At 37.0% G+C, this 26,701-nt stretch overlaps 1 protein-coding gene across 2 annotated transcripts in view; it reads left to right on the top strand.

Annotated features, from left to right (window-relative positions):
* Positions 1 to 26,701, top strand: part of FCHSD2 (FCH and double SH3 domains 2) — a 256,209-nt gene that overhangs the window by 209,065 nt on the left and 20,443 nt on the right. For both annotated transcript variants that reach the window (XM_070767602.1, XM_019975329.2), the window contains exons 11-13: positions 2,187 to 2,303; positions 5,368 to 5,472; positions 18,879 to 19,040. In XM_070767602.1, the coding sequence (XP_070623703.1) occupies positions 2,187 to 2,303; positions 5,368 to 5,472; positions 18,879 to 19,040 (384 nt within the window). The remainder of the gene's footprint in view (positions 1 to 2,186; positions 2,304 to 5,367; positions 5,473 to 18,878; positions 19,041 to 26,701) is intronic.

Here is a 26,701-nt window from a genome sequence, read left to right as displayed (position 1 = left end):
AAAGTATTAAAAGTATGAACTAAAGATTAAATTAGCCACCATTTTAAAAAGAAGCAGTCACTAACAGATCCTTTCCTGGAATCAACCACTACTGATACTACCATCTTAAAAAGGTAGTGATCTTTACTAGATTCTCATTTATGTTGACCTTTATTTGTGGGAGTGGCATTAGAACATTTCTTTATGTATTGTTTAGTACCCTGGCCTGTGTTTTCCTTATAAGGAATTCTCATTTGTCTAGAACTGTATTATAGTTAGCCATGTTTTTCCATGGCTTGATGTCAGAATTCATGAAAGCAATCAATCTACTTGAATTTTTGTTACATGTCATTCCTTGCCCAGAAGTTCCCAAAATCACATCTCCCAGTCAGTGGTATTTGTGATCTGTCCTGATCATCGGCACTCCATTCTGAGTAATAGTAAACCCATAGGGAATGAGGGGAAAAAAGCACAGCTTTCAAGCACAGATAATACTCAGTAAAAAGGTACAGATTCTGTGTAGGCAAGTTGGCCATGCAGCCAAGACACATTTTAGACCAGTTTACCAGTTCCTACAATGTGCCTCAGTAATAAAAATTAAAGTTCTGTGTTAGCTGCCTCCTTTCTCATCTACTCTGTGCTCTACAGTTTTATTCTTTTTGGATCTCAATCTTTCATTATATCACCTTGTTTTTGACTCATTATTTGGGCTATCAGGAACCTGGGAATTATTTGGATTTTTTTATTAGCAATAATGCTAATTTTTTTGTTTCAAGTAATTTTCTTTTGGGTCTTTAGCAATTACCATCTATTGGATACTTACACATATGCTATAAGAAAATGTTTAAAATATGACCTCATTTTGTCCTAAATAACCCCTTTGAGATAGATGGCATTTTCACCAATTTCAACTGTAACTAAAACGCAGATTAATTAACAACCCAAAAGATCATAAAGCTAGTAAATGGCATAGAGAAGATTAAAACTGGATCTTTCTGGCTCAAAAATCTGTACCTGAGCTTTTCAGAGTATACCTTTCTACCATACATCCTATAGATTACATTTCCATTCTGCATTCAGGGTTTAACATTTTAAACCTTGGCTTCTGAGTTCAGAGATGAATTTAAATGCCTAGATTCTTTTGCAAACCAAATATAATTCCCTAATAGCCCAAAGAATGAATCAGTATAAAATGTAAATGTAAAGTTGGTTAGATTTAGATATGTTTCAATTCTTTTATCATTATATAATCTAGCTTTAGCTGAAATGTCTGCATAGAGAAAAAGTTTTTCAACCTTGCTTACAGTCCCCCCCCAAAATATTAAATTTTTAATCCAATTTTAATAAAGATTGTTTTTTTATGAATTCTTCATTCTTTAGAAGAAGTTAAAACAGTTTAATGATTAAGAGCTCTAGTTCTGGAATCAGAAGTTGTAACATTTACTATCTGGTAGACACTGGAAATTTTATTTAACATCTCTGAGCCTCAGTTTCCTTTTCTATAAAATGACCATGTGACCCATTTCATAAAATTATTATAAAAGTTACATGAAGCACTTGCCACAGTACCTTGCATAATAGGGGTTAACTATTAACTGTTGTTTAGTTAGATTTTGCAGTTTGTTCTTTGTGATCATTTGCTCTAGCATCCCTATCTTTGAGATGACAAGTAAAGCCCAGAAGAAGGACAAAAGCTAGCTTGAGGTTTGGTGGTAAGTTGGTGATGGACCTGTAACTAAAGCCCAGTATTTTTGAGGATGGTTAGGTTGTGTTGCTATTATTGTATTGTTTTATTTTTTTTTCTTTTCACTTCTATCCAATGATTCCTGCTTTAATCCCATTGAAATTATTAAATTGTTTCTGTTTTGTCTATGCAGCTATTTTAGTGTCATAGTAAGTTGGCATGAATACTTTTTTGCTTAGCTTAGTTTTCTTCACACCCAAAATGGGTCAAGCTACAGTATTAGAGATGAAGCTTTAATGTTCAGCAGTGGAAGACAAAAATCTGTGGTCATTTATGGTTTTTATACCATCCTCTTTGTCTTCTGCTAATCTCCTATGACATGAGACATTGCTTTCCACAGTAGTGGAGCATGCCTCCTGTTTTGAGTGCTGATTAAATGAAGGCCCTCTGGTCTACCTACAAAATGGTAGTGATTTCAACAAGGATAACAGTACTTTTCCCTCTGTTCTCTCTTGTGTTGTAGAGCCGACAGCTAGAATCAGAAACAGGGACCACAGAAGAGCACAGTTTAAACAAAGAGGCTCGGAAATGGGCCACACGTGTGGCACGGGAGCACAAAACTATTGTTCACCAACAACGGGTAAGTGCAATAGTAGGTTACATCTAACTTTAAGTAGGTTATATCTGCTGCTGCTGTTAAACCGCTTCAGTCGTGTCCGACTCTGTGCAACCCCATAGACGGAAGCCCACCAGGCTTGCCCGTCCCTGGGATTCTCCAGGCAAGAACGCTGAAGTGGGTTGCCATTTCCTTCTCCAATGCATGAAAGTGAAAAGTGAAAGGGAAGTTGCTCAGTCGTGTCTGACTCTTAGCGACCCCATGGACTACAGCCTACCAGGCTCCTCCATCCATGGGATTTTCCAGGCAAGAGTACTGGAGTGGGGTGCCATTGCCTTCTCCGAGGTTATATCTAACTTAAGTCAAACATCAAACCAGTTTAAGGAGTTGAATTTTATTGTGTGAAAAATATCTGATATATATTTTTCCTATAATTGAACACTCAGCAATGTTTTCCACTATCTACTAAATACCTGTACAATATATCCCTATAGCTTCTTAACTTTATGCATGTTTATACCTCTTAATCCCCTGCCCCTATTTTGCCCCTACCTCATTCTCTCTTTCCACTGGTAACCACTAGTTTGTTCTCTATATCTGTGAATCTGTTTCTTTTTTGTTATTTTCACTAGTTTGTTTTATATTTTAGATTCCACATATAAGTGCTAACATATAGTATTTGTCTTTCTCTGACTTAAAAAAAAAAATTTGTAATTAAATTTATTTGTAATTTCAGTGAAATCTCAGTGAAACTTTAAAAATATTTTCAAAGGAACTTCATCTGATCCTAAAACATGTCTAATATCTGCCTACCTAGCAGGAGAAACAGATTCGATTCCTGACTTGGGACGATCCTCTGGAGGAGGGCTTGGCAACCCACTCCAGTATTCTTGCCTAGGAATCCCATGGACAGAGGAGCCTAGCGGTCTATAGCCATGGGGTCGCAAAAGAATCTGACACAACTTAATGACTAAACAGCAAAACAGCAATAGCCAGTAATAATAATAATGAGATATTTGTAGTTTTAAAGCTGTAGCATCATACAGAAGTTAACAAATGTATCAAAGAAAATGATCTGTGTATGTATGGACCTTTAGATATTGATTCGAAAAAACACTATAAAAAGTCATTTTTCGACAAGCAGGGAATTTTAATGATGAACGGTATATTAAGGTGACCAAGGGATTATTGTGAAGTCTGATAATAGTATTATGGTTGTATTTTTTTTAAGTTTTTAGAGACTTTTACTAAAGCATGTAGGAATGAAATGACAAGATGTCTAGAATTTGCTTTAAAATGCTTTTCATTAGCACAGAAAAATAAAGAATGGGTAAAACAAATGTGGAGAAGTTTCATTAACTATTGAATCTTGGAGATTGATATTTAATAATTCATCATACTAGTCTATTTTTGTATTTTAGTGTATTTAAAATACACTAGTCTATTGAGTGTATTTAAATATTTCATAATAAAAACTTGTTAATGGCATTTCAAATCTTTGAGTAAAGGATTTACTCAGGAAATGGCATTATAGCAATTATTTGTGTATTTGGAAAAATATATAAAGTTAGATTTCTCCCTTCTGCCATATGCAAGGTAAATTTCAAAAGAATTAAAGACCTGAGTGCTAGACACAAGACTACTGAAAACTAAAAAAAAAAAAGAATAAGAATATTTTTGGCATATTACAAATGGTTTCTTAAGTAAGACACAAAACCCAGAACCTATACAGTAAGATGATTGATGAATGTGACTACATAAAAGCTAAAACTTTCTGTAAAACAACAGGTTTTCTGAAAGTTAAGAGAAAGGCAATAGAGTGGGAGGAAATATTTATGACATAAATAACAGAAAAAGGACTCATATCTAGAAGGAAATATATTTAAATAATAATAAAAAAATTAGAAAAATGAATAGAGGATATGAAATGATGCTCTATTACAGAGAAACAAAAATTGAAACAATGAGATAATCTTTTTAAAATTTCAAAGATTGATGGTATCCAGTGTTGGTGAAATGTAGAGAAATGTGCTCTTACACACTACTAGAAAAATAGGTACAGCCTCTTGTGAGCAATTTGGCAATGTCTATAAAAATGTACAATTTCTACTTTTATGTTTTTGCCTTAGATAAATATCCTCATGTGTTCAAAGAGTCATTGACTAGGTTGTTGTTGTTTTTGTTTAGTTGCAAAGTCTTGTCTGACTCTTTCGTGACCTCGTGCACAGTAGCCTGCCAGTATCCTTTGTTCATGAGATTTTTCAGGCAAGAATACTGGAGTAGGTTGCCATTTCCTTCTCCAGGGAATCTTCCTGACCCAGGGATTAAACCTGCATCTCCTGTGTTATAGGCAGATTCCTTACCACTGAGCCACCTGGGAAGCCCAGGTAGTTAGTACAGTAATATTTATAATATTGAGAAATTTGAAAACTCAAATGGCAGTAAAGTAAGAGCAAGTGAAGTATGATACAGTTGAATTATTGAATCAGTGGATTAGAGGATGATGTCTATTTGTACAAACACACAAAGGTTTCTTAGACACATTTGATAGATCTTATTATTTTTTAAAACTGGGCAAAGTTTATAGGAAATATGTATTAAACGGTTTGATAAAATGCAAGTAAATTGATGGGACAGTGGTTATCTTGAAGTAGGGAACACCTGGTAAGGTATGAAGCTACAATAGACTTTCTGCCATTTTGTATTAGTTGTTGTTTGGAAGCAGTGCTTTATATTCATGTCATTTTTAAGTTAAAGGTGTGCATATAAAAAAAATGCAATTCAAATAAGATTTATAGATTGTGCCAATGTCAGTTTCCTGGATTTTATCTTATACGGTAGTTAGACAGGTTTTTACTGTTGGGGAATCTGGGTGAAGAGACTCTCTGTCCTACTTTTGCAACTTCTTGTAAGTCTGTAATTACTTCAGAGCTTTTTAAAAATTTTTTCAAATAAATAAATGGAAACAAAGGTTAAAAAGGGAATCATGGAAACTTGTCACTAAAGTCTTTAAAATTATCTAGACGTTCTAGTCATTTAATAAGAGAAAAATAGAAAACAATTATCATTTTCCTATTTTCTTTAATAGGTTCTAGATGATCTGGAATGCCATGGAGTTTCAGTATCAGAACAAAACCGAGCAGAGTTGGAACAGAAAATAGATGAAGCTAAAGAAAATATTCGTAAAGCAGAGGTGAGGTGGGAGCTAGTTGTGGCGTTTAGCCCAGCTCCAGCAGTGTCACAGCCGCCATGTGGACCTTTAGAATCCAGTCTCTATACACTGACTGATTTGAAGGGTGATTCACCATCTGTGTCCAGAGTATTATTTTTAAATGTCTGTTTCATACAAGGTAGTACACATAACAAAAATACACTAAGCCCACTATGAAGGGTTTACAATCATGAAATATTAAATAGCAAAAGAATTAGGCCACAATAAAGATTAATAGTACAAAAACTGATCCATGTAAATTTAGTGCCAAGAGTTGATTAAGCAGACAAGGCAAAAAAAAAAGTTAAAGCATTTTAATCTTTCGGGGAGTCATGGAATCCTTTGAGGATTATATGACAGTATAAAACCCTCTCTACCACAGAAAAATACACATTTTATGTGTAGTGTTCAGAAGTTCGTGTACCATACACTAATATTCTGTGACCTAGAGAGGGACAAGTTGAGATGGAAAGAAAAGTTATTTGCAAAGGAGAAAGATATAGGATATAGTTGGCAGTTGGATTTGATTAGGATAGAAGATTTTTGTAAGAAAATGTGGTGCAAAGTAAGGAAAGTCATCACGGTTAAGACCAGTTCATGGAGGACCCCTGCTCATTTGTATTTAGTTACATATCCAATGCATCATAGTAAAGGGATATGGAAGTAGACATTTAAAAAAAAGACTGAGTGTGCAGCCCTCAGTGAGAACACGTTCTTATTAGAAAGGCTGAAAGAATGCCCAAGATAGTTAAGACTCTAAAGCATAAGTGCCAAGAAGTAGTGGTCTACACATAAGGAAACCAAAGGGCACACAGATCGCTGTGGGATAAGTTATTAGGGCAGGTAATACAAAGAGGTAAAACTTATGATGGGCATTGACAGATGGAAAAGGGATAGCACAGTTTTGTGCCCTGCAACCTTAAGAGGCAGAGCTAGAACTAAAAGCAGAAGGTAGGAAGAAGGCAGATTTGAGCTTGCTACTGGGAAATACTTTCTAACAGTCAGATACACCCAGTGGCAGAATAAGTTGCCCAGGATCTAGTGCAGCAGTGTAAGTGTGTAAGAAGATTCTGTATAAGCATTTCTTGCGTTGGATTGAGCATTAATCTAAACTAGTGATTTTCAAACACTCTCTCAGATCTCTAGATTTGAGGAAGTATTTCAGTGATTGAGGTGGGGCAAGGAGTAGGGGTTGGTAGTGAGCGGAAAGGCAGCATCAGCAAAGACAGGGAATATGAGTGTGTTTGTGATACCACCCATGGAAGTGATCTGAACCAGACAAGGCTTGCTGTCTACCTGGCCTGTAGAAGCCCCAGTAACCCCAGCTTGCCTTTTTTCCTAGCACATGACCCACAGCCTCCATAGTAAAGAGAGCAGAGTGAACAATAAATAGCCCTTTTCCTCACTGAATTCAAGGTCATGGCTAAACAGCTGCCCTAGAGTGCTGGCCAAGTATATTGGCAGGCTCTTGCCTAGTCTGAGAAACATGGGCTTGTGTAGAAGAGCTTTTCTTGTTTGATGTTTCTCCAAACTCTGGGTGAAGTCAATTTCAGAGTCTTGACAGGACAAGTCTCAGAAGTTTTCTGAAGGATGTGTTCTCTCTTGTATTTTCCATTTCCAGACTTTATCCGTAGTGTCACTATCTGGTACCCTACCTCCACCATGCCCTCCAGTAATAGCAGTAGTAGGTATCAGTCACACAAAGTCTGCATTTAGGTTGAATGACCTGTTATTTCCATGAATGTGCTAAACTGCCCTGTGTTTGTAAAGCTTAAAATATGAAGTGAGATTCACACAACAGAATGTCTCATCTCTCCTAATACTAGTATGTAAGTCTGTATTCTCAAAGATAACTTTTTTTTTTTACCAGAAATATGAAATATTCTAAAAACCACAATGCCAGAATCATTATCTGTTTTTAATATCTGTGAAATGCAGTTAATCCTACCACTTGTATAAAACGATCTCTGACTTGATTTCCACTTATCAGTTACAAAAAATAATCCAGTTAAATTAGATGGCAAATATGAGGGTACTATTAGGGGATTATTTGCAGTATTGTCATGATGAGATTTTTGTATAGGCTGGACCATTAGAGCCTTCAGAGGAATTGACAGTAATAGTTTCAATAGATTTCCTTTTTCTTTCTTCTGCCTGTATATCATTTGCATTGGATTTTCTCTTTCCATTCAGCAGTTACTTAATTATAAATACTGAAACAGAAGGGAGAAGAAACTAGTTAAAAATCCATTATATCCTTTATGTTTGGTGTTTAACTCCTACAACATGAATCCTACCCTCCCTTGTTGGTTAATCTGCTTTATCTAATCTTTTCTATATTGTGTTTCTATTTAGTGTTGCTAATTAGAATAGAAACCTTTATGGTACTCAGTAATAGATTAAAAAAATTTTCCAGTCATAAGAAATTGAAAATGTAAATGGCCTGTGCTTTTCTAAAGAATAAGAATAGATTGCTATTTCCAAAGAACAGTATAATAGAGGTTGTGTAATGATTAAATAATTATTGGCTGGTTAATTTCAGGATGGACTCCTTGATTAGTTTAACAAACAATTAATGAGTGTCTGCTGTGTGCCAGATTCTGATGAATATACTAGACGTAAACTGATGAACAAAATTATTGTTACATTGTTATGATCTCTATGACTGCTAGCTGTGCTACTCTTTGTAGCCCCTAGTTTAAGAACCGAAATGAGGCAACAGCTGCTCAAATTAAAATTTAAAGAGTTTTCTTAATCTGGTATTTAGGTATTTGAATTTTTTGAAATGTCTTTTGTCATACAGATACACATTTCTTAATCTGACATGCTAGTGCTCAGTCACATCGGTCATGTCCGACTCTTTGCAACCCTATGGACCATAGCCCACCAGGCTCCTCTGTCCTTGTGATTTTTCTGGCAAGAATACTGGAGTGGGTTGCCACGCCCTCCTCCAAGGGATCTTCTGACCCAGGAATAAAACCTGTGTCTCCTGTGTGTTCTGCATTGCAGGCAAATTCTTTACTGCTGAGCCACCCATATCATACCCATTTTTAAGATAGCTTTTCAAGAAACTAGGAATTTTAAATGCCCTTTCGGGAAGCTGTACATGACTTGTGTTTCTTCAGGACACAATTCTCTTGTACTTGAGTAATTCAAAATTACAGTGTCACTTTTGTACTCAAAAACGGAAATGGTAAGACCTTTGCCATAATGCTATAAGAGAAGTATACAAACTTCAGTTGCATAAAATGTGAGGTCTCATTGTTGTTTAGTCACTAAGTTGTGTCCGACTCTTTTGTGACCCCATGGGCTATAGCCTACCAGGCTCCTCTGTCCATGGGATTTCCCAGGCAAGAATATTGGGATGGGTTGCCGTTTCCTTCTCCCAGGGATCTTCCCGAACCAGGGATCAAACCCGTGTCTCCTGCATTGCAGGCGGATTCTTTACCACTGAGCCACTTGGGAAGCTGCTCAGTCCTCATTGCTACAAGGTTAATGAAATGCTAAGGGTGACCCTGCTATAAAAACAAAATTTCCAATCATATATATCCAAATTTATATTACCTTCAGATTTGTTTATTGCAAGGTGATACTGTACTCTTATAATGTAGCATGTTGGTAGACATCTTAACTAATCACTTTCTTCAGTTTTTAATGTGAAAATTTTTCAAATGTACAAAAAAGATGAGTATTTTTCAACATGCTAAGTCAACTATTAATATTTTACAGTATAAAATTTATGAGTGTATTTCTGTGCTATAAGTTACAAGTTTAAAGGCCTGATCATAGTCTTATTTTAGGCAAGAATACTTTATAGATGATACTGTTTTTCATCATAGTATGTTTTTATCAAGTTTTCTCACAATTGATGCTAAGAATAGTCACTTTCAATTTAGGTGGTACTACCAAATCTTTCCACTGTTAAAGTTCTTTTTTCTTTTTCCATTGCAATTAACAAGTATTAGTCACCTCCAGTGGCTGCAAGTGAGTCTTTTTCTCCCTTTCTTAAGTATCGTTACAATGTCATCCTGGAATTTTAAAAATCAATTTTATTAAGGTATAATATACATAAAATGTAACCATTTCAAGTAAACATTTTGATGTGCTTTGACAAATGCATACCCCTATATATCTACCTCCACAGCCAAGATAGAAAATATTTCTGTCATCCCAAAAATTCTTTTGTGACCAGGCAACAAATGATCTGATGTCAGATAGGTTAGTTCAATTCCAACAACATGAATAATACATCACTTGATATTGTCCCACACATCACATATAAAGATCACCTCACACACTTTTACCAGCCTTACTTTTTATCATAATCTCAGTTTGATGAGTTGTTATGTATTCAAGTTCATGAATCTTTTCTTCTGTAGTTATAACCTGCTATTAAGGCTATCCTGTGAATTTTTATTTCATATATTACATTTTTAGGTCTATAAGTTTGGTTTGGTTCCTTATATCTGCCAGTTCACCCTTGTTTATTTTCATGATGTCCTTTTAGTCCTTAAGTATATTTATAAAAGTGACTTTAAAGTTCTCATCTACTCATTCTGTGATTTCTTACTCTCTACTGACTGATTTTTCCTTTGGTTGTGGCTTGTATTTTTCTCTTATTCAAATACTGAGTACTTTTTTTTGTTCACTGAATATAAGAAATAGTGACCGTTTGGCTATTGAGTGAGTGTCTGGATTCTCTTTTCTTCTGTTAAAGCCTGCTGAGTTTTATTTGGGCAGCCAGCTCAGTTTGATCTGCAGATCAGTTAGATCTGTTCAAGACTTATTTTTAAGCTTTGTTTAGATTGGTTTAGAATAGCCTTTCCAGTAGGTCTAGTTTAGCCTTATTACTAATGGATCTCCTTTCTGCCATTTCTTCTTATGCCTTGAGAATCCAACAAGGTCTCTGGTCTCTCAGCTCTGGCTGGATAGAACTGCAACATCTTTCAGCCCTATACAATCTCTGGGAGTTTTTCAGTTCACAGCTCCATGGTAGACATTCTTTCCACAGTACTTATTCTTTGTATCTCCTCATGGAGTTCCACTTTATGTACTTTCAATTTATTATGGATTTTTATTCGTTTGATGTATTTTTAATATTATAGTTATCCTACTTTAAGCCCCATATTGTCTAAATTTGGCCAGTGAGAGTCCATTTAAGCTAACTTCTGTGTCCTTTTCATATTACTCTTCTTAGTCTTTTAACATTAATTTGCTTTCTAGCACAGCAAGCTATCTTACTGCTGTTCAGTTGCTCAGTCATGTCCAACTCATTGCAGCCCCATGGACTGCAGCATGCCAGGCTTCCCTGTCCTTCACCATCTTCTGGAGCTTGCTCAAACTCATGTCCATTGAGTTGGTGATGCCATCCAATCTCACCCTCTGTCATCCCCTTCTCCTCCTGCCTTCAGTCTTTCCCAGCATCAGGGTCTTTTCTAATGTGTCAGGTGGCCAACATATTGGAACTTCAGCTTCAGCATCAGTCCTTCCAATGAATATTCAAGATTGATTTCCTTTAGGATTGACTATATTAATCTTCTTGCAGTCCGTGGGACTCTCAAGAGTCTTCTTAAACACCACAGTTCAAAAGCATCAATTCTTTGGTGCTTAGCTTTCTTTATGGTCCAACTCTCACATCCATACATGACTACTGGAAAAACCGTAGCTTTACTAGACGGACCTTTGTCAGCAAAGTAATACCTCTGCTTTTTAATTTGCTGTCTAGGTTGGTCATAGCTTTTCTTCCAAGGAGCAAGTGTCTTTTAATTTCATGGCTGCAGTCACCATCTGCAGTGATTTTGGAGCCCAAGAAAATAAAGTCTGTCACTGTTTCCATTGTTTCTCCATCTATTTGCCATGAAGTGATGGGACCGGATGCCATGATCATTTTTTGAATGTTGAGTTTTAAGCCAGCTTTTTCACTCTCCTCTTTCACTTTCATCAAAAGGCTCTTTAGTTCCTCTTCACTTTCTTCCATAAGGGTGGTGTCATCTGCATATCTAAGGTTATTGATATTTCTCCTGGCAGTTTTGTTCCAGCTTGTGCTTCATCCAGCCTGGCATTTCGCATGATGTTAGACAACAACTCTGCATAGAAGTTAAATAAACAGGGTGACAATGCAGCCTTCATGTACTCCTTTCCCAATTTGGAACCAGTCTGTTGTTCCTTGTCTAGTTCTAACTGTTGGATCTTGACCTGCATACAGGTTTCTCAAGAGGCAGGTAAGGTGGTCTGGTATTCCCGTCTCTTGAAGAATTTTCCAGTTTGTTGTGATCCACATAGTCAAAGGCTTTAGTGTGGTCAGTGAAGCAGAAGTAGATGTTTTTCTGGAATTCTCTTGCTTTTTCTATGATTCAGTGGATGTTGCCAATTGATCTCTGGTTCCTCTGTCTTTTCTAAATAACAGCTTGAACATCTGGAAGTTCTTGGTTCAGGTACTGTTGAAGCATAGATTGGAGGATTTTGAGAATTAATTACTTTGCTAGCATGTGAAATGAGTGAAAGCTATCTTAGGCTTGCTTTGTATTCTCTCTGCCCATATTTAGAATTAACCTTTTCTCCAAGAAGCCCTGATTTCTTTTAGTATATAGAATAATATTTAGATACCAAAGTCTAGGCTGTGAAGGTGCTTATTGCACCTGGTTTGTGGTATAGAAATAAATGGGAGTCATCTGTTTCTTGGGCCTTTCTTTGTGGTTTAGAGCTAGGAATTTTTTTAGAATCGTGAGTTTGTACTGATATTTTCAGTTAAAATTTAAAATTGGAAAGATTTTATTAAACTTCTTTGGGTTTTATGTGTATATCTTTTATTTTATATTGAGATTTTTAGTTCCTATATTATCATGATATTTTATTTTCTTTATTCTACATATGTATTAAATAGTTTCTAAATTTAAATGCAAATATTAATAATACTACAGAGTGACATTTAAGATCTCTTGGAATTCTTCTTGAATGTAGGCTATATCTCTTCAAGGGTGTCTGCTTCTGATAATAAGGGACTAGCTTATATCCTCTTTTAGATAACAATTACTAATCTAATCTAGGGTAAAAATATTTAAAATACCTATTTGGTAGAACTGGAAAATGCCCCAAAGCATATAAGAACTTGAGAGGAATAGACTCTTCAAAGAATGGGACTATACTTGGTGGCATTTACATTTTACAGCTCTTCCTGAAGGGCTGTACAACTAAGATTCAAGCAGAGAGCCTCAGCCTCACTGGCTTGAGCTGGGACGTCAGGGAGTTCTCAGATTTGCATATAAATAGCCATCCAAATCCTTGGCCAAACCTAAATAGACATGTGGAACAGAAACTCCAAGGAACTTGGCAAGAAACAACAGCTAGAAGGGCCCCCCCACCACCCCCCCCAAAAAAAATGAGCATAAATTTCAGCTGTTGTTCATCACAGGGAAGCAATGCTAATCATTAGAAAATGGAAGTGATTATATTAATATCAGACAAAATAGGTGGCATAAGAAATGTTAAGAGAGATGATGATTCATAATGATGAAAAAGAAGTACAGTTCATCAAAACAATCCTAAATGTGTTTGTAGCTAATAATAGTTACAGAATAGTTCATGTAAAAACTGACAACAAAATGAAAAATAAACACATCTATAATCGTAGTTTGAGACTTCAGCCTTCCATTCTGTAGTTGATAGAACAAGGAGCTAGAAAATTAGTAAATATATAGAAGACTTAAATAACACATGAGCCAACTTTACCTAATAGACATTTATAGAACCCTCCACTCCACAGGAGTAGAATATACTATTATGTTCTTTTAAAGTAGACATGGAGAAATTCCCTGGTAGTCTAGGGGTTAAGACTTTGTGCTTTCACTGCTGGGGGCCTGGGTTCAATCCCTGGTCAGGGAAATAAGCTCCTACAACCCATGAGGCCTGGACAAAAAAAATAATAATAATATAAATAAAGTAAATAGAGAATATTTAGCAAGACCATAGACTATACCACAAACCCATGTCACTGAGTCTTAAAGGATGTTATGTGGAGTATGTTCTCTGACCCATCAGAATAAAATTAGAAAGCAGTAACAGAAAGATATCCCAGATATTTGGGAATTAAATTATTTAAGTACAGTAATTTGTTGTTGCCCTTAGGGAAAAAAAAATCCAGCTTAATGGCAAAAACAACAATGATTTATTGTCTTTCATCATCTGGGTTTTGTCTGTGTAGTTCTTCCCATGATTTGTCCATGATTACTCAAAGAGCTGCACACAGCTAAAGGACTAGGTCTTTTTTCCATATGGCCCTCCATCCTCAAATAGGCTAAACAGGTCTTCCCCACATAGTGGAGGCATATACCAAGAAATCAAGTCCTAGTAACACTCTTATCAAGCCTCTGCTTTTATCAGATTTGTATATGTTCCATTGGCCAAAAAGATAATCATATGGACAAGGCCACAGTCAATGTGGGAGGGGATGCATGGAGACTCCCACGTTTCATTGGATGTAACCTTTTACCACAATTGATATGACCTTGGTTAAATCATTTTCTCACCTATTCAGTAGAGTTTGTGATATACATTATCAGGCTTGTTGTATGAATTAAATGAAATAGTATAATTATATAGTACCTAGTATATATGATAAAAGTTGTTTGGGGGTGAGGAGGGGTTTAAGATACCAAAAGTAATTGAGTGGCAAATGGTATTATCTACCAGTATTCATTTCCTGCTGTATGCACTGACGTAAATAGTAGGGTTACAAATAGACACAGTTATTATCCTTAGAGAAATGATATTTTGAATATAAGTTAATTAAGCCCAAATTAGGTTTACAGATTTTGTAACTGTCAAAAAGTTTCATAAACTCAACCATGGTGTGACACTTGGATACGTGTATGTTCAGTTTTACATTAAAGTTGGTTAATTGACAGTGTTAATACACCAAGGTTATATATCTTAAAAGATCTGACTTTTTAAAACATCATTTTAAAAAGCTCTATCTTTTTACAAGTTTTAAAGATGATTTGGTCAAGCAGTGTTTGGAATGCCATCCAGTTTCAGAGAGCGATGCTCTGCAGAATTTTAATCAATTGGCAGATCATCAAAATGCACTTGAAAACACTGCAAAGTTCTGCTTTTAAATAGTTGTTGAAATATAAACAGTTGGAACTCTGAAGAAAGGCTAACATAGTTTATTCTGGAACTGCAGTCTAAGTTTGCAAATACCATGTTCTTTAATTGTTTGGCAAAGTACCGACAAAAATAAATCTTATGAAAACTAGACTACTTAGATTTGAGAAAATAGAATATACTGATCTCTCTTACGTGTGTGTGTACATGTGTCTTTTTCTCCCTCTCTTTCTTTGTATTTTCTTTGCTTCTCTGCTTTAGCAGTTAAATGACTTACAGTTATAATTTCCAAAAAGAGGTTTGTTAGTTTACTCATTTTTAAAAAACATTTCATTGCCTATATTAGTTTAAAATACATACTAGAATGGTTCTGAGACTACCAGATATCCACATGGAAAAGAATGAAGCTGGACCCTGACCTCACACCATATACAAAAATAAACTCAACTCAGAATGATCAAATACCCATGAAACAGTTAAAACTATAAAACTCTTATAAGAAACATGGGGATTAACCTTTGTGACCTTGAATTAATTTCTTCAATATGACACCAAAAACCCAAGCTACAAAAGAAAATAAATAAATTGGACTTAATCAAAATTTTAACTTTTATGTTTCACTGTTAAGAAGTGAAAGACAACCCATAGAATGGGGAAAAATATTTGCAAATCATTGCAGATGGTGACTGCAGCCATGAAATTAAAAGATGCTTGCTTCGTGGAAGAAAAACTATGACAAACCTAGACAGCATATTAAAAAGCAGAAAATAAAAAAGTAGAGACATTACTTTGCTGACAAAGTTCCATCTAGACAAAGCTATGGTTTTTCCAGTAGTCATATATGGACGTGAGAGCTGGACCATAAAGAAAGCTGGGTGCCGAAGAGTTAAGGCTTTTAAACTGTGGTGTTGGAGAAGACTCTGGAGAGTCCCTGGGGCTGCTAGGAGATCAAACCAGTCCATCCTAAAGGAAATCAGTCCTGAGTATTCATTGAAAGGACTGATGCTGAAGCTGAAACTCCAATACTTTGGCTACCTGATGTGAAGAGCTGACTCATTGGAAAAGACCCTGAAGCTGGGAAAGATTGTAGGCAGGAGGAGAAGGGGACAACAGAGGAAGAGATGATTTGATGGCATCACCGACTCAATGGACATGAGTTTGAGCAAGCTCCAGGAGTTAGTGATGTACAGGGAGGCCTGGCGTGCTGCAGTCTGTGGGGTCACAGAGAGTTGGACACGCTGAGCTACTGAACTGACCTGATTTGCAAATCAGATATCTAATAAGGGACTTTTTATCTAAAATACATCAAAAGGCTTACAATAAAAAGACAAAGACACAATAAAAACAGTAAAAAGACAACCCAACTTTAAAATGGACAAAAGTTCTGAATAGACATTTTTCCAAAGAAGATATACAGATGATTAATAAGCACATGAAAAGATGCTTGACATCGTTAGTCATCAGGGAACAAATCAAAACCAGAGTGAAATGCCACTTCATACCAACTTCGATGGCTAGAGTCAAAACTGGCAAACATTAGCAAGTGTTGCCAGGATGTGAAGAAATGGTAATCCTCATACCCTGCTGGTGTGATCGTTAAGTGAGATAGCTGCTTTGAAAAACAATTTCCCCAGATGGTCAAACATACTGTGACTTTATAACTAAGTACGTCCAGTCCTAGGTATATATCTACAAGAAATGAAAACATAGGTCTACAGGAAAACTTGTACACTGATGTATAAGTTGTATACAAATGTTCATAGCAACATTTTCATATTAGCTGAAAAGTTGAAACAACCCATCAACTGACAAATGGATAAACAAAATGTGTTATATCCATGCAATATCCATAAAAAGGAATGAAATACTTATACATGTTACAACATGGATGGACTTTAGAAATATTATTCTAAGTAAGAGAAGCCAGACAGCAAATATTGTATGGTTCTATTTATATTAAATGTTCAGAATAGGCAAATCTAAAACCTGGGTTGAGAAGATCCCCTGGAGATGGGAAAGGCCACCCACTCCAGTATTCTGGCCTGGAGAATTCTGTGAACTGTACAATCTATGAGGTCGCAAAGAATCCGACACGACTGAATGACTTTCACTTTCTTTCATAGAAAAAGACAGTAGGTTAGTGGTTCCAGAGGCTACAGAGAATAAGGGATAGGGGAGCAATAGCTAAAGGACATGGCAGGGATGTGGGGAGGTTTGGAGGTGATTAAACTGTTCTAAAACTGTGGTGACAGTGCTATAGTTAAAATGGATAACCAACAAGGATCTACTGTATAGCACTAGCACAGGGAACTCTGCTCAATATTATGTAACAACCTAAATGGGATAGTAATTTGAAAAAGAATAGATAATGTATATGTATATCTGAATCACTTTGCTGTATACCTGAAACTGTCACATTGTTAAATAACTGTACTCCAATTTAAAATAAAAAGTTAAAAAATAAATAAAAGAAAGTTGTGATAATTGCATATATCTGTGAATATGCTGTAAGTCAAGTGTATTATATAATTTAAATGAGTAAATTATATGTGCACTTTATCTCAATAAAGTTGTTACTAAGAAAAAATTATTAGAAGAAACAGATTTTTGCAAGTCTGTTTACCAAGTAGTGTGCCACAAGCCAGAATCTTTAATTACTGTATATTAAGGTCTGTGTGATATCCAAACCACTGAATTGTGTACTTTAAAGTGACTAATATGGTTAATCTTATATAATATGAATTTTTATCTCTCTCTCTCTTTTTTTTTTTCTTTGGCTGCCCCATGTGGCATATAGAATCTTCATTTCCCAACCAGGGATCAAACTTGTGCCCCCTGCAGTGGAAGAGCGGAATCTTAACCACTGGAGTGCCAGGGAAGTCTCACTGTGCAAAACTTAGAAATACAAAGTAAATTTAGCAATGAGAGCTCAGTGAAAGAAGTCAGAGCTCAGATTCTTTTTGATACCAACTCCCTTAGCAGACAGTCCAGAGAATGATCAAAATTGTATACTGTAAGGGCTCAGTGAGCACACTTGTTTGTCCAAGAGTCCCATAGAAGGCCATCCAGTGAAGGTTCTCAAAATTATCTCAATGGTGCCTTCAAATGTTGAGGAAGACACCACCACTCTTAATACGAAGAACAGTGAGGCTGAGTTTACTACTTGCTAAAGCAAAAAAAGAATGATATTTACAAAATATAATCTCTCTGACAAAGTAGAACTGATGCAAAGGGTTTTGAGAAGTGTGGGTTTCAGGGACTGGCAGATTTTCAAAACTGGAAATGTACTACATACTTGCACACCACTTTTAACTGGTGTGTAGAGATAGGACTTCCCTAGTAATTGGTAGGGAAGGAGGTCTATTCTTCCCTAGACAGTGAAGAATCCGTCTGCAATGCAGGAGACCTGGGTTTGATCCCTGGGTTGGGAAGATCCCCTGGAGGAGGGCATGAGAGCCCACTCCACTATTCTTCCCTGGAAAATCCCCACAAACAGAGGAGCCTGGCGGACTACAGTCTATGGGGTCTCAAAGAGTCAGACACAACTGAGTGACTAAGCACTAGCACACAGAGACTGGTGGACTGTTGGAAGCAGGAGTGGAAGCTTGACTGCTGATGCTTACTGGAGTGAGGCTGTGGTTTACTGGCTGCCTTGCCGAAGCGAGGGACTGTCATTGATTGGCTGACTTAGAGGCATGGCTACTGGGCAAAGCAGTTACTGTTTGATTGGGACAGGTTTGAAGTAATTCTATGATTACTTGCTTATGGCTTGGAACAAGAGCTAAAGAATGGGCAGTGTTTCCTTTTCTTGAATTTGGAGCATAGAAACTTCTTTTATTCCTCAACATCTCCTGTTTCTGATAGCTGCATTAGAATCTAATTTAAAATCTTTACTCAGTAGGCAGTCAGGAATCACGGGTGTTTTTAAGTAGAGAGGTGACTGATGAGATCGTTCCTAGACTTGTAAAAGGTGGATTATAGAGGAGAAGAGAAAGTCCAGGAAATGGTTTAGAAGGCTGTTGAAAATGTTAAACTTTAGAATGTTCTGAGGCATAGCCTTATTAACAGGAGAGGAAAGCAGACTTTATGTTGCATTAACATCTTCCTTTTCCTTCCCGGTTACCACTCTCTCTCTCTCTCATCAAGTGAAAAATTAACATCTATGCCAAGGAAGAATTACTAGTGAATATCAAGATTGTCCTAATTACTAAATCAGGAATAACTTTAAAGCAATTAATTTGAGGAAAGAATGCTTTGCTTTCTGACCATTTTCTTGGTTCTCTTAGATAATTAAGTTGAAAGCTGAAGCCCGACTGGACCTACTAAAGCAGATTGGCGTTTCTGTCGACACATGGCTAAAGAGTGCAATGAACCAAGTGATGGAAGAACTGGAAAATGAGCGATGGGCCCGCCTTCCTGCAGTGACTAATAATGGAACCTTACACTCGGTACAGTTTCTCTTGAATATGATGGGCTAACTCCACTAAAGGATGCTCTCCTATGACTGTGTAACCAAACTTGATAATAGCCAAAATTTTAAAGAAAAAGTAATGGATTTTCTAATGGTTTGTGGTTTTTTCCTTTAGTCTATCACTAATTGAGTTAAACTTAGTGTAGGAAAGAAAGAGAGAAGAAAAGAATAGTACTTTTTAAAAATGTGCATTATATAGTGACAAAATATTATCACTAGTAGATTTATCATTATCCCATTCATAAAAGTAGGTATATTTCTTATCCGGAGGTAGCAGGATAAAAATTTTAGTCGAAAGTTTCCAGAGTTTTCAGAGGTCTTCTTCAGTGTAAATGAAAATAAACATCCGGAGCATTGTAAACAGTGTTAAAGAAGGGAAAGGAACACAGTCTATGACTTAGTCTGTTCAGTTCACAAGGACTGTCACACTCTGCTCACAGTCTCTTTCTTTCATCAACGAGACAGTGCTACAGGTATAGGTTTATGAATAAGGCCAGAACTCGTGCTTAAGTTTTCTTACTTCAGGTTAAGAGTGTTCTCCACTCTGATGTCATCCAGTTCAACTATGGTTTTTCATCCTGGAAATCTGAGTATCAGAAAAGTTCAGTGATTTGCCTGATATTACATAGGTGGATATATAATGCCTTGCTGGTCAAACTATTTTTTCCTGCTATCTCCCTACCCATTATTCTCTCTCATCCAGTTTATTTCCATATGGCATTTATTACAATCTGTGTTTGTCTTCTTGTTTTATTTTATTTATCATCTATCTTCTTCCCTGAAATGCAATTTCCATGCCTACCTGGTTCACTGTTCTGCACAGCAGAGTGTCTGGCACATGTCAGTACAAAGTGAATGAATCAACAGATAAATGGAATAGTGTGTGTGCTCAGTCTCTCAGTCATGTCTGACTCTTTGCAACCCCCTAGACTAGCCCCCTAGAGTAGCCCACCAGGCTTCTCTGTCTATGGAACTTTCCAAGCAAGAATACTGGAGTGGGTTGCCATTTCTTACTTCAGGGGATCTTCCCAACTCAGGGATCAAACCTGTGTCTCTTTGTCTCCTGCACTGGCAGGTGGATTCCTTACCTCTGCACCACCTGGGAAGCCCAGATGGCATAGCAGCAAACTAAAACTCTAATCTCCTGACTTTCCACTATATCCATAATGCCTCTTCATATTTGTGCCCTTCAGATAAAAGGAATTGAGCTAGAGAAAGCGGCCATAGTTTAAGAACATTCCTGGAAGTTTTGTCAGTTTTTTCACATGGCATTCTGACTTTCTAATGAGAATACGCTTGTACATTTAAAGAAGATTGTGAGTGTATGTGCATTTTAAGGAAAAGCAATCTACCGAAGGCTTATTTTTATTTCAATATTAATGGTAATCCAGCTGGGGAAAATAAGTACATATCACCTATTTGACGTTGGAGTTAGAAGAACTTAGCCTGTTTCAAATACAACAGAGTTGCTCTGTCTCATGGAATGTCTCTTCCCATTTCGTCTTTTTAAAAGCCACAACTTCCATCTAATTCATGTTATTCTGTTTAACAAAGCTTACAATGATAACAAATTCCAGATACATTCTTGCTTTTGGCTTCTTCAACAGTACTTACTGTTGGCAACTTATCAACCCCATGGTTTTCCTCAGACTAGCATCTTTTCTATCAACTGGGCAGGCATTTATCCCTATGTGCCCACTTCCTGGGCAAATTGGAGATGAACAAGACTTGGTGTTTCTCCTCAAAAAGCTTACACACTGGTAGAGCAGACAGACTTCTATGGATCTTAATGATACATGGAAGTGTATGACTGAACTATTGTGTAGCAAACTTGAACTTGATAACTACTAACTCCTTAGCACATATTGGAAAAAGTCTCTGGATTTCAGAAATTCTAAGATACCCTCCAGCTCCAAAATCTCATGGTTTTGTAAAATTGTATCAGAAAAACTTAACATATCTTATTATTGCATTTCACTTTATTGTGCTCACAAACAATCGCATTTTTTAACAAATTAAAGGTTTATTTTACATTTGTTATGGTGATCTGTGATCAGCTATCTGTGATGTTACCACTGTAACATTTTGGGACACCACAAATCCCACCTGTTAATTGATGAATTTTTGTGTGTTTTGACTGCTTCCCTGACTAGACTTTCCTCTGTCTCTCTCTGTCTCTTCTGGCCTCCCTATTCCTAGAGATGCAACCATATTGAAATTAGGCTGATTAATAATCTATAGAGTGGTCAGGTGAAAGGGAGAGTTGCACATCTCTCAGTCTGAATCAAAAGCTAGAAATGATTGAGCTTAATGAGAAAGGAACATCAAAAGCCAACATAGGCCAAAAGCTAGACCTCTTGAGCCAAATGTTTGGCCATGTTATGGATGCAAATGAAAAGTTCTTAAGGGAAATGAAAAGTACTACTCCAGTGAATATGTGAGTGATAAGAAAGAAAAAAAGCTTTATTACTGGTAGCAAGGAAGTTTTAGTGGTCTAGATAGATGATCAAACCAGCCACAACATTCCATTAAGCCAAAGCTTAATCCAGAGCAAGGCCCTAACTGTTTTCAATTCTATGAAGGCTGAAAGAAGTAAGGAAGCTGTAAAAGAAAAGTTGGAAGCTAGCAGAGGTTGGGTCATGAAGTTTAAGGAAAGAAACTGTCTTTGTAACATATAAGTGCAAGGTGAAGCAGCAAATGCTGATGGCGGAAGCTACAGCAGGTTATCCAGAAGATCTAGCTAAGATCATTAATGAAGGTAGTCACACTGAAAAATAGATTTTCAATGTAGACAGAATAGCTTTGCCATGGGAAAAGATGTCACCTAGGACTTACAGAGATAGAGCGAAGGCAATGCCTGGCTTCAAAGCTTCGAAGCACAGGCTGACTGTTTTGTTAGGGGCTAAGGAAGCTGGTGACTTTAAGTTGAAGCTGGTGCTCATTTACCATTCTGAAAATTCTAGGGACTTTAAGGCAATGGCACCCCACTCCAGTACTCTTTCTTGGAAAATCCCACAGACGGAGGAGCGTGGTAGGCTGCAGTCCATGGGGTTGTGAAGAGTTGGACACGACTGAGTGACTTCCCTTTCACTTTTCACTTTCCTGCATTGGAGAAGGAAATGGCAACCCACTCCAGTGTTCTTGCCTGGAGAATCCCAGGGATGGTGGAGCCTGGTGGGCTGCCGTCTATGGGGTCACACAGAGTCGGACACGACTGAAGCGACTTAGCAGCAGCAGCAGGGACTTTAAGAATTATGCTAAGTCTACTCTGCTATGCTCTGTAAATGGAACAAAACCTGGATGACAGTGTATCACTTTACAACATGTCTTTATGAATATTTTATACCCACTGTTTAAGATCTACTACGCAGTCTTCCCTGGTGGCTCAGTGGTAAAGAATCTGCCCTGCCAATGCAGGAGACAGGGGTTTGATCCTTAGTTTGGGAAGATGCCACATGCCGCAGAGCAACTAAGCCCATGAGCCACAACTGCTGAGCCCATGTGCTGCAGCTACTGAAACCTGCGTCCCTGGAGCCTGTGCTCTGCAACAAGAGAAGCCACCACAATGCAAAGCCCTCCCACTGCAGCTAGAGAGCAGCCCCTGCTTGCCACAACTAGAGAAAAGCCCATGCAGCAACCAAGACCCAGCACAGCCAAAAAAACATAAATAATTTTTTTTTTTAATTTTAAAAGAATTACTACTCAGAAAAAAAGATTTCTTTGCAAATATTACTGTTCATTGGCAATGCACCTGGTCACCCAAGAGCTCTGATGGAGATGTTCAATGAGATTCATGTTGTTTTCATACCTGCTAATACAATATCCCTTTGGTAGCCCATGGATCAAGGAGTAATTTTGATGTTCATGTCTAATGACTTAAGATATACATTTCATAAGTCTGTAGTTGCCTTAGATAGTTATTCTTCTGATGCCTCTAGGCAGAGTAAGTTGAAAACCTTTTGGAAAGGATTCACCATTTTAGATGCCACTTAGAACACTCATGATTCATGGGAAGAGGTCAAAATATCAATATGAACAGGACTTTGGAAGTTGATTCCAGCCCTCATGGATGACTTTGAGGGATTCAAGAATTCAATGGAGGAAGTAATGCAAGAGTAGTAGTAATAGCAAGAGATCTAGAACTAGAAGTGGAGCTTCAAGATGTGACTGATTGCTGCAATCATGTAATAAAACTTCAATGGATTAAGAGTTACTTCTTATGTATGAGCAAAGAAAGTGGTTTCTTGAGATGGAATTTACTCCTGGGGAAGATGTTGTGAAGACTGCTGATGTAACAACAAAAGGTTTAGACTATTACATGACCTTAGTTGATAAATCAGGGTTTAAGAGGATTGCCTCCAGTTTTGAAAGTTTTACCGTGGTTAAAATGCTATCAAATAGCTTTGCATGCTACAGAGAAATAGTTCATGAGAGGAAGAGTCAATCAGTGCCACAAACTTCAGTGTTATCCCATTTTAAGAAATTGCCATGGACACCCCAACTTTCAGCAGCCACCACCTTGAGCAGTCAGTATCCATCAACATCAAAGCAAGACCTTTTTACCAGCAAAAAGATTATGACTCACTGAAGACTGAAATGATAGCATTTTTTGGCTATGAAGTATTTCTTAATTAAGGCATATAAATTTTTTAGACATACAGTATTGCATGCTTAATAACTACAGTATAATGTAAACATAGATTTATGTGCATAGAGATCAAACCAGTCAATCCTAAAGGAAATCAGTCCTGAATATTCATTGGAAGGACTGATGCTGGAGCTAAAGCTCCAATACTTTGGTCACCTGATGCATAGAACTGACTCATCGGAAAAGACCCTGATGCTGGGAAAGATTGAAGGCAGGAGGAGAAGTAGACGACAGAGGATGAGTTGGTTGGATGGCATCACTGACTGGATGGACATGTGTTTGAGCAAGCTCCAGGAGTTGATGATGGACAGGGAAGCCTGATGTTCTGCTGTCCATGGTGTCACAAAAAGTCATAGATGACTAAGCGACTGAACTGAACTGACTTTACTGTGGTGGTCTGAAACCAAACCCACAATATCTCCAAGGTATGCTTATACCAGCTCGAAAAATGGGAGAGAAGGAAATGCCATTTGGGATAGTCTTTAAAGAAATTTAGCAAGAGATAAAGGAAGGCATCTGAGTATGAAGGAAGGAAATGAAGGAGATGTCCCTAGTATAGTATCTGGCAGTAAGTAGTACAGACTGGCTATAAGTGTTGAATAAATCGATTATTTTTGACAACTGTCCCGAAACATCAGCTCATCTAGAGACATGTCGTATCCTCTGTGAAAGGAGCATTTTGCAATCCCATTCCACTCTTTCTTCCCTCTAGTCACTCTTACAGAACCTGTGTTTTCTCAGTTTCAGCTGAGGGATGTATTTTGTGGATGCTCTACTATCAGTATAAATAAGGGAAAGATGTAAGCATAAAATAGTTTAATGAAGTCCCAATATTTATTTAACCTGATTTTAAATGACAACCCTGAAATAACTTGGAGGAATTTGTAGCTCTTCACGCTGACAGCTAGCTGGAAAGGAACAGAGAGTAGAAATACACATTCGGGGGCCAAATGATTTCTTCCATTACAGATGCCAGCAAAAGCATTAATCATCAGGTTTAGAATTCCCTTTCTTCTGGAAAACATAGTTAATAGTACTATTAGACATTAATAATGTAAAGTGCCCTATAGAGATAAATATTTTTAAAAACGTATATTGTTTATCTTATAGAATAAGGAAGGGACTATACTTTCTTGAGTATTAACTCTTTGCCTTCTGTATTATGCTGTGGTGCAGAATATAGGAATAGGAAGGGAAAAAATCACAATATAGCAACATTTTTTAATGGAGGGCATTCTACTGGTATAACTGTTCAGTTGATGATTAATCAGACCCTGCCTACAGTCTCCTATGATTGGATTGCTGCCAGTGACCCAGTCACCCCTTCTGTCACTTATCCCTTCTCATTTTCTTGCCTTCTCTTACTCAGAAACCCATACCCAGTTTAAAACCTAATTTTGAAATTATATTAATTATAGAATAGAAAAATTATATAACTAGATAACAAAAAATTAGGAAGTATGGCAGAGAAGAAAATAAAGAAAGCGCCATCCTTATAACAACACTGTTAGCAACTTAATTGAATTCCTTCCTCTTTCTACTATTGCTTTTTTGAACACCTGCATCATAATAAGGTTAATTTTGGATATTTTTATCTAACATTCCCTATTGATGGATGACCTTCATAATCATCCTTTTAATGTCTGTGTAATATCCCATCAGGAATGCATTTACTTAACTCTTTGTGTTTAGTATTTGGCTTGCCTCCACATAGTCTAAATAACACTCTTTAAAACATTTTTACACATTTTTCCATACCGGGGATTTTTTTTCTGTAAGAATCTTAGAATTACTGAGTCAGAGATTCTTAGTTTGAGGTTGGTTTATTTTTGTTCTTTCTGTCTGTTGTTTTTTCCCCTCTAGATTTTCAGACTGTAGCTGACAGTGTTTACATGACTTCCTTGTTTTCAACCACTTCCCCCAACTACTATGCCAAGGCATCCTGACATCTACTCTGTTGGGAAGCATCCCTAAGTATATGAGCATTTCACAGAGTTGCATAGAAATAAGTTCTAGGTCTGTTCATTATGAAGATCATGCTCAGTATGTGTTTGAAAGGCAAGAGTAAAGATTTTAAACCTTTAGGATGCTACTTTGGTTCCCATCTGCCTCAGTAATGCCTTATAGTCCTTGCATCCAATGGGCTTTGTTTTTATAACGCAGAAACCTGTTTGTTGGCTTGAGCTAAATCCCAAGGAAATGAACAATGGATTTTCATGATGAGAGAAATGTAAACTATAGAAAATAATGGAATACACCTACAAAAATCTTCAGTTGCTTTTTTATTTACAGTATTTCCAGATGGGCATTCACCTTTTTACTTGACTAAACTCCATACTAAAAATGTCCACACTTTTAATGAAACTGACATTTCAGGTTCCCAGTAGGATCAGTTTAATTCAATTCAGTAAGCACGTATTGAGCCTTCACTGCTCATGAGACCCTTTGCCAGGGGCTGGAAATTATCTAGCTGCATATAATGACTGTTGGGTTGGTGTCCACAGATCAAGAGAACCAGTGTCACATACTGACAGCCAAGACCAAAGATGGGCATTGAAAAGCTAGAGCATTTCACTTCTAAGAGAAGTATCTCTAGCTGTTTTATGTTCTTTGACTTTCTCCATAGCCATAACAAGTAAAGTGCTTGACAGAGGTCCTAACACATGATACATGTTCAAAAATATTAATCTGAACTTTAAGCAGTTTATTCCAGTTCTACCAACTAAGCTAAAAATACTACCGAAAAGAGGGTATTCACTTTGGTAAATCGTCTGTTCTGTACCAGGTACCATGTCAGGCACATTCATATATTATTTTAATTAATGATCACAACCATCCTGAATGTATTTACAGATGAGAAGGTAGAAGAATTAACGATCTTGCCCAGCAGCACACAGCTAGTAAGTGGAGAGAGCTGGGATTAGAACCCAAATATGTCTGCCTCTAAAGCCCTGCTTTTTTTTCTCACTCCTTGGATGACTCTTTATTCC

This window comes from Bos indicus, chromosome 15 (genome assembly GCF_029378745.1).
Source record: "Bos indicus isolate NIAB-ARS_2022 breed Sahiwal x Tharparkar chromosome 15, NIAB-ARS_B.indTharparkar_mat_pri_1.0, whole genome shotgun sequence".
Lineage (NCBI taxonomy): Eukaryota > Metazoa > Chordata > Mammalia > Artiodactyla > Bovidae > Bos > Bos indicus.
Note: the sequence above shows the minus strand (reverse complement) of the source record. Positions and strands in the feature narration are given on the sequence as shown.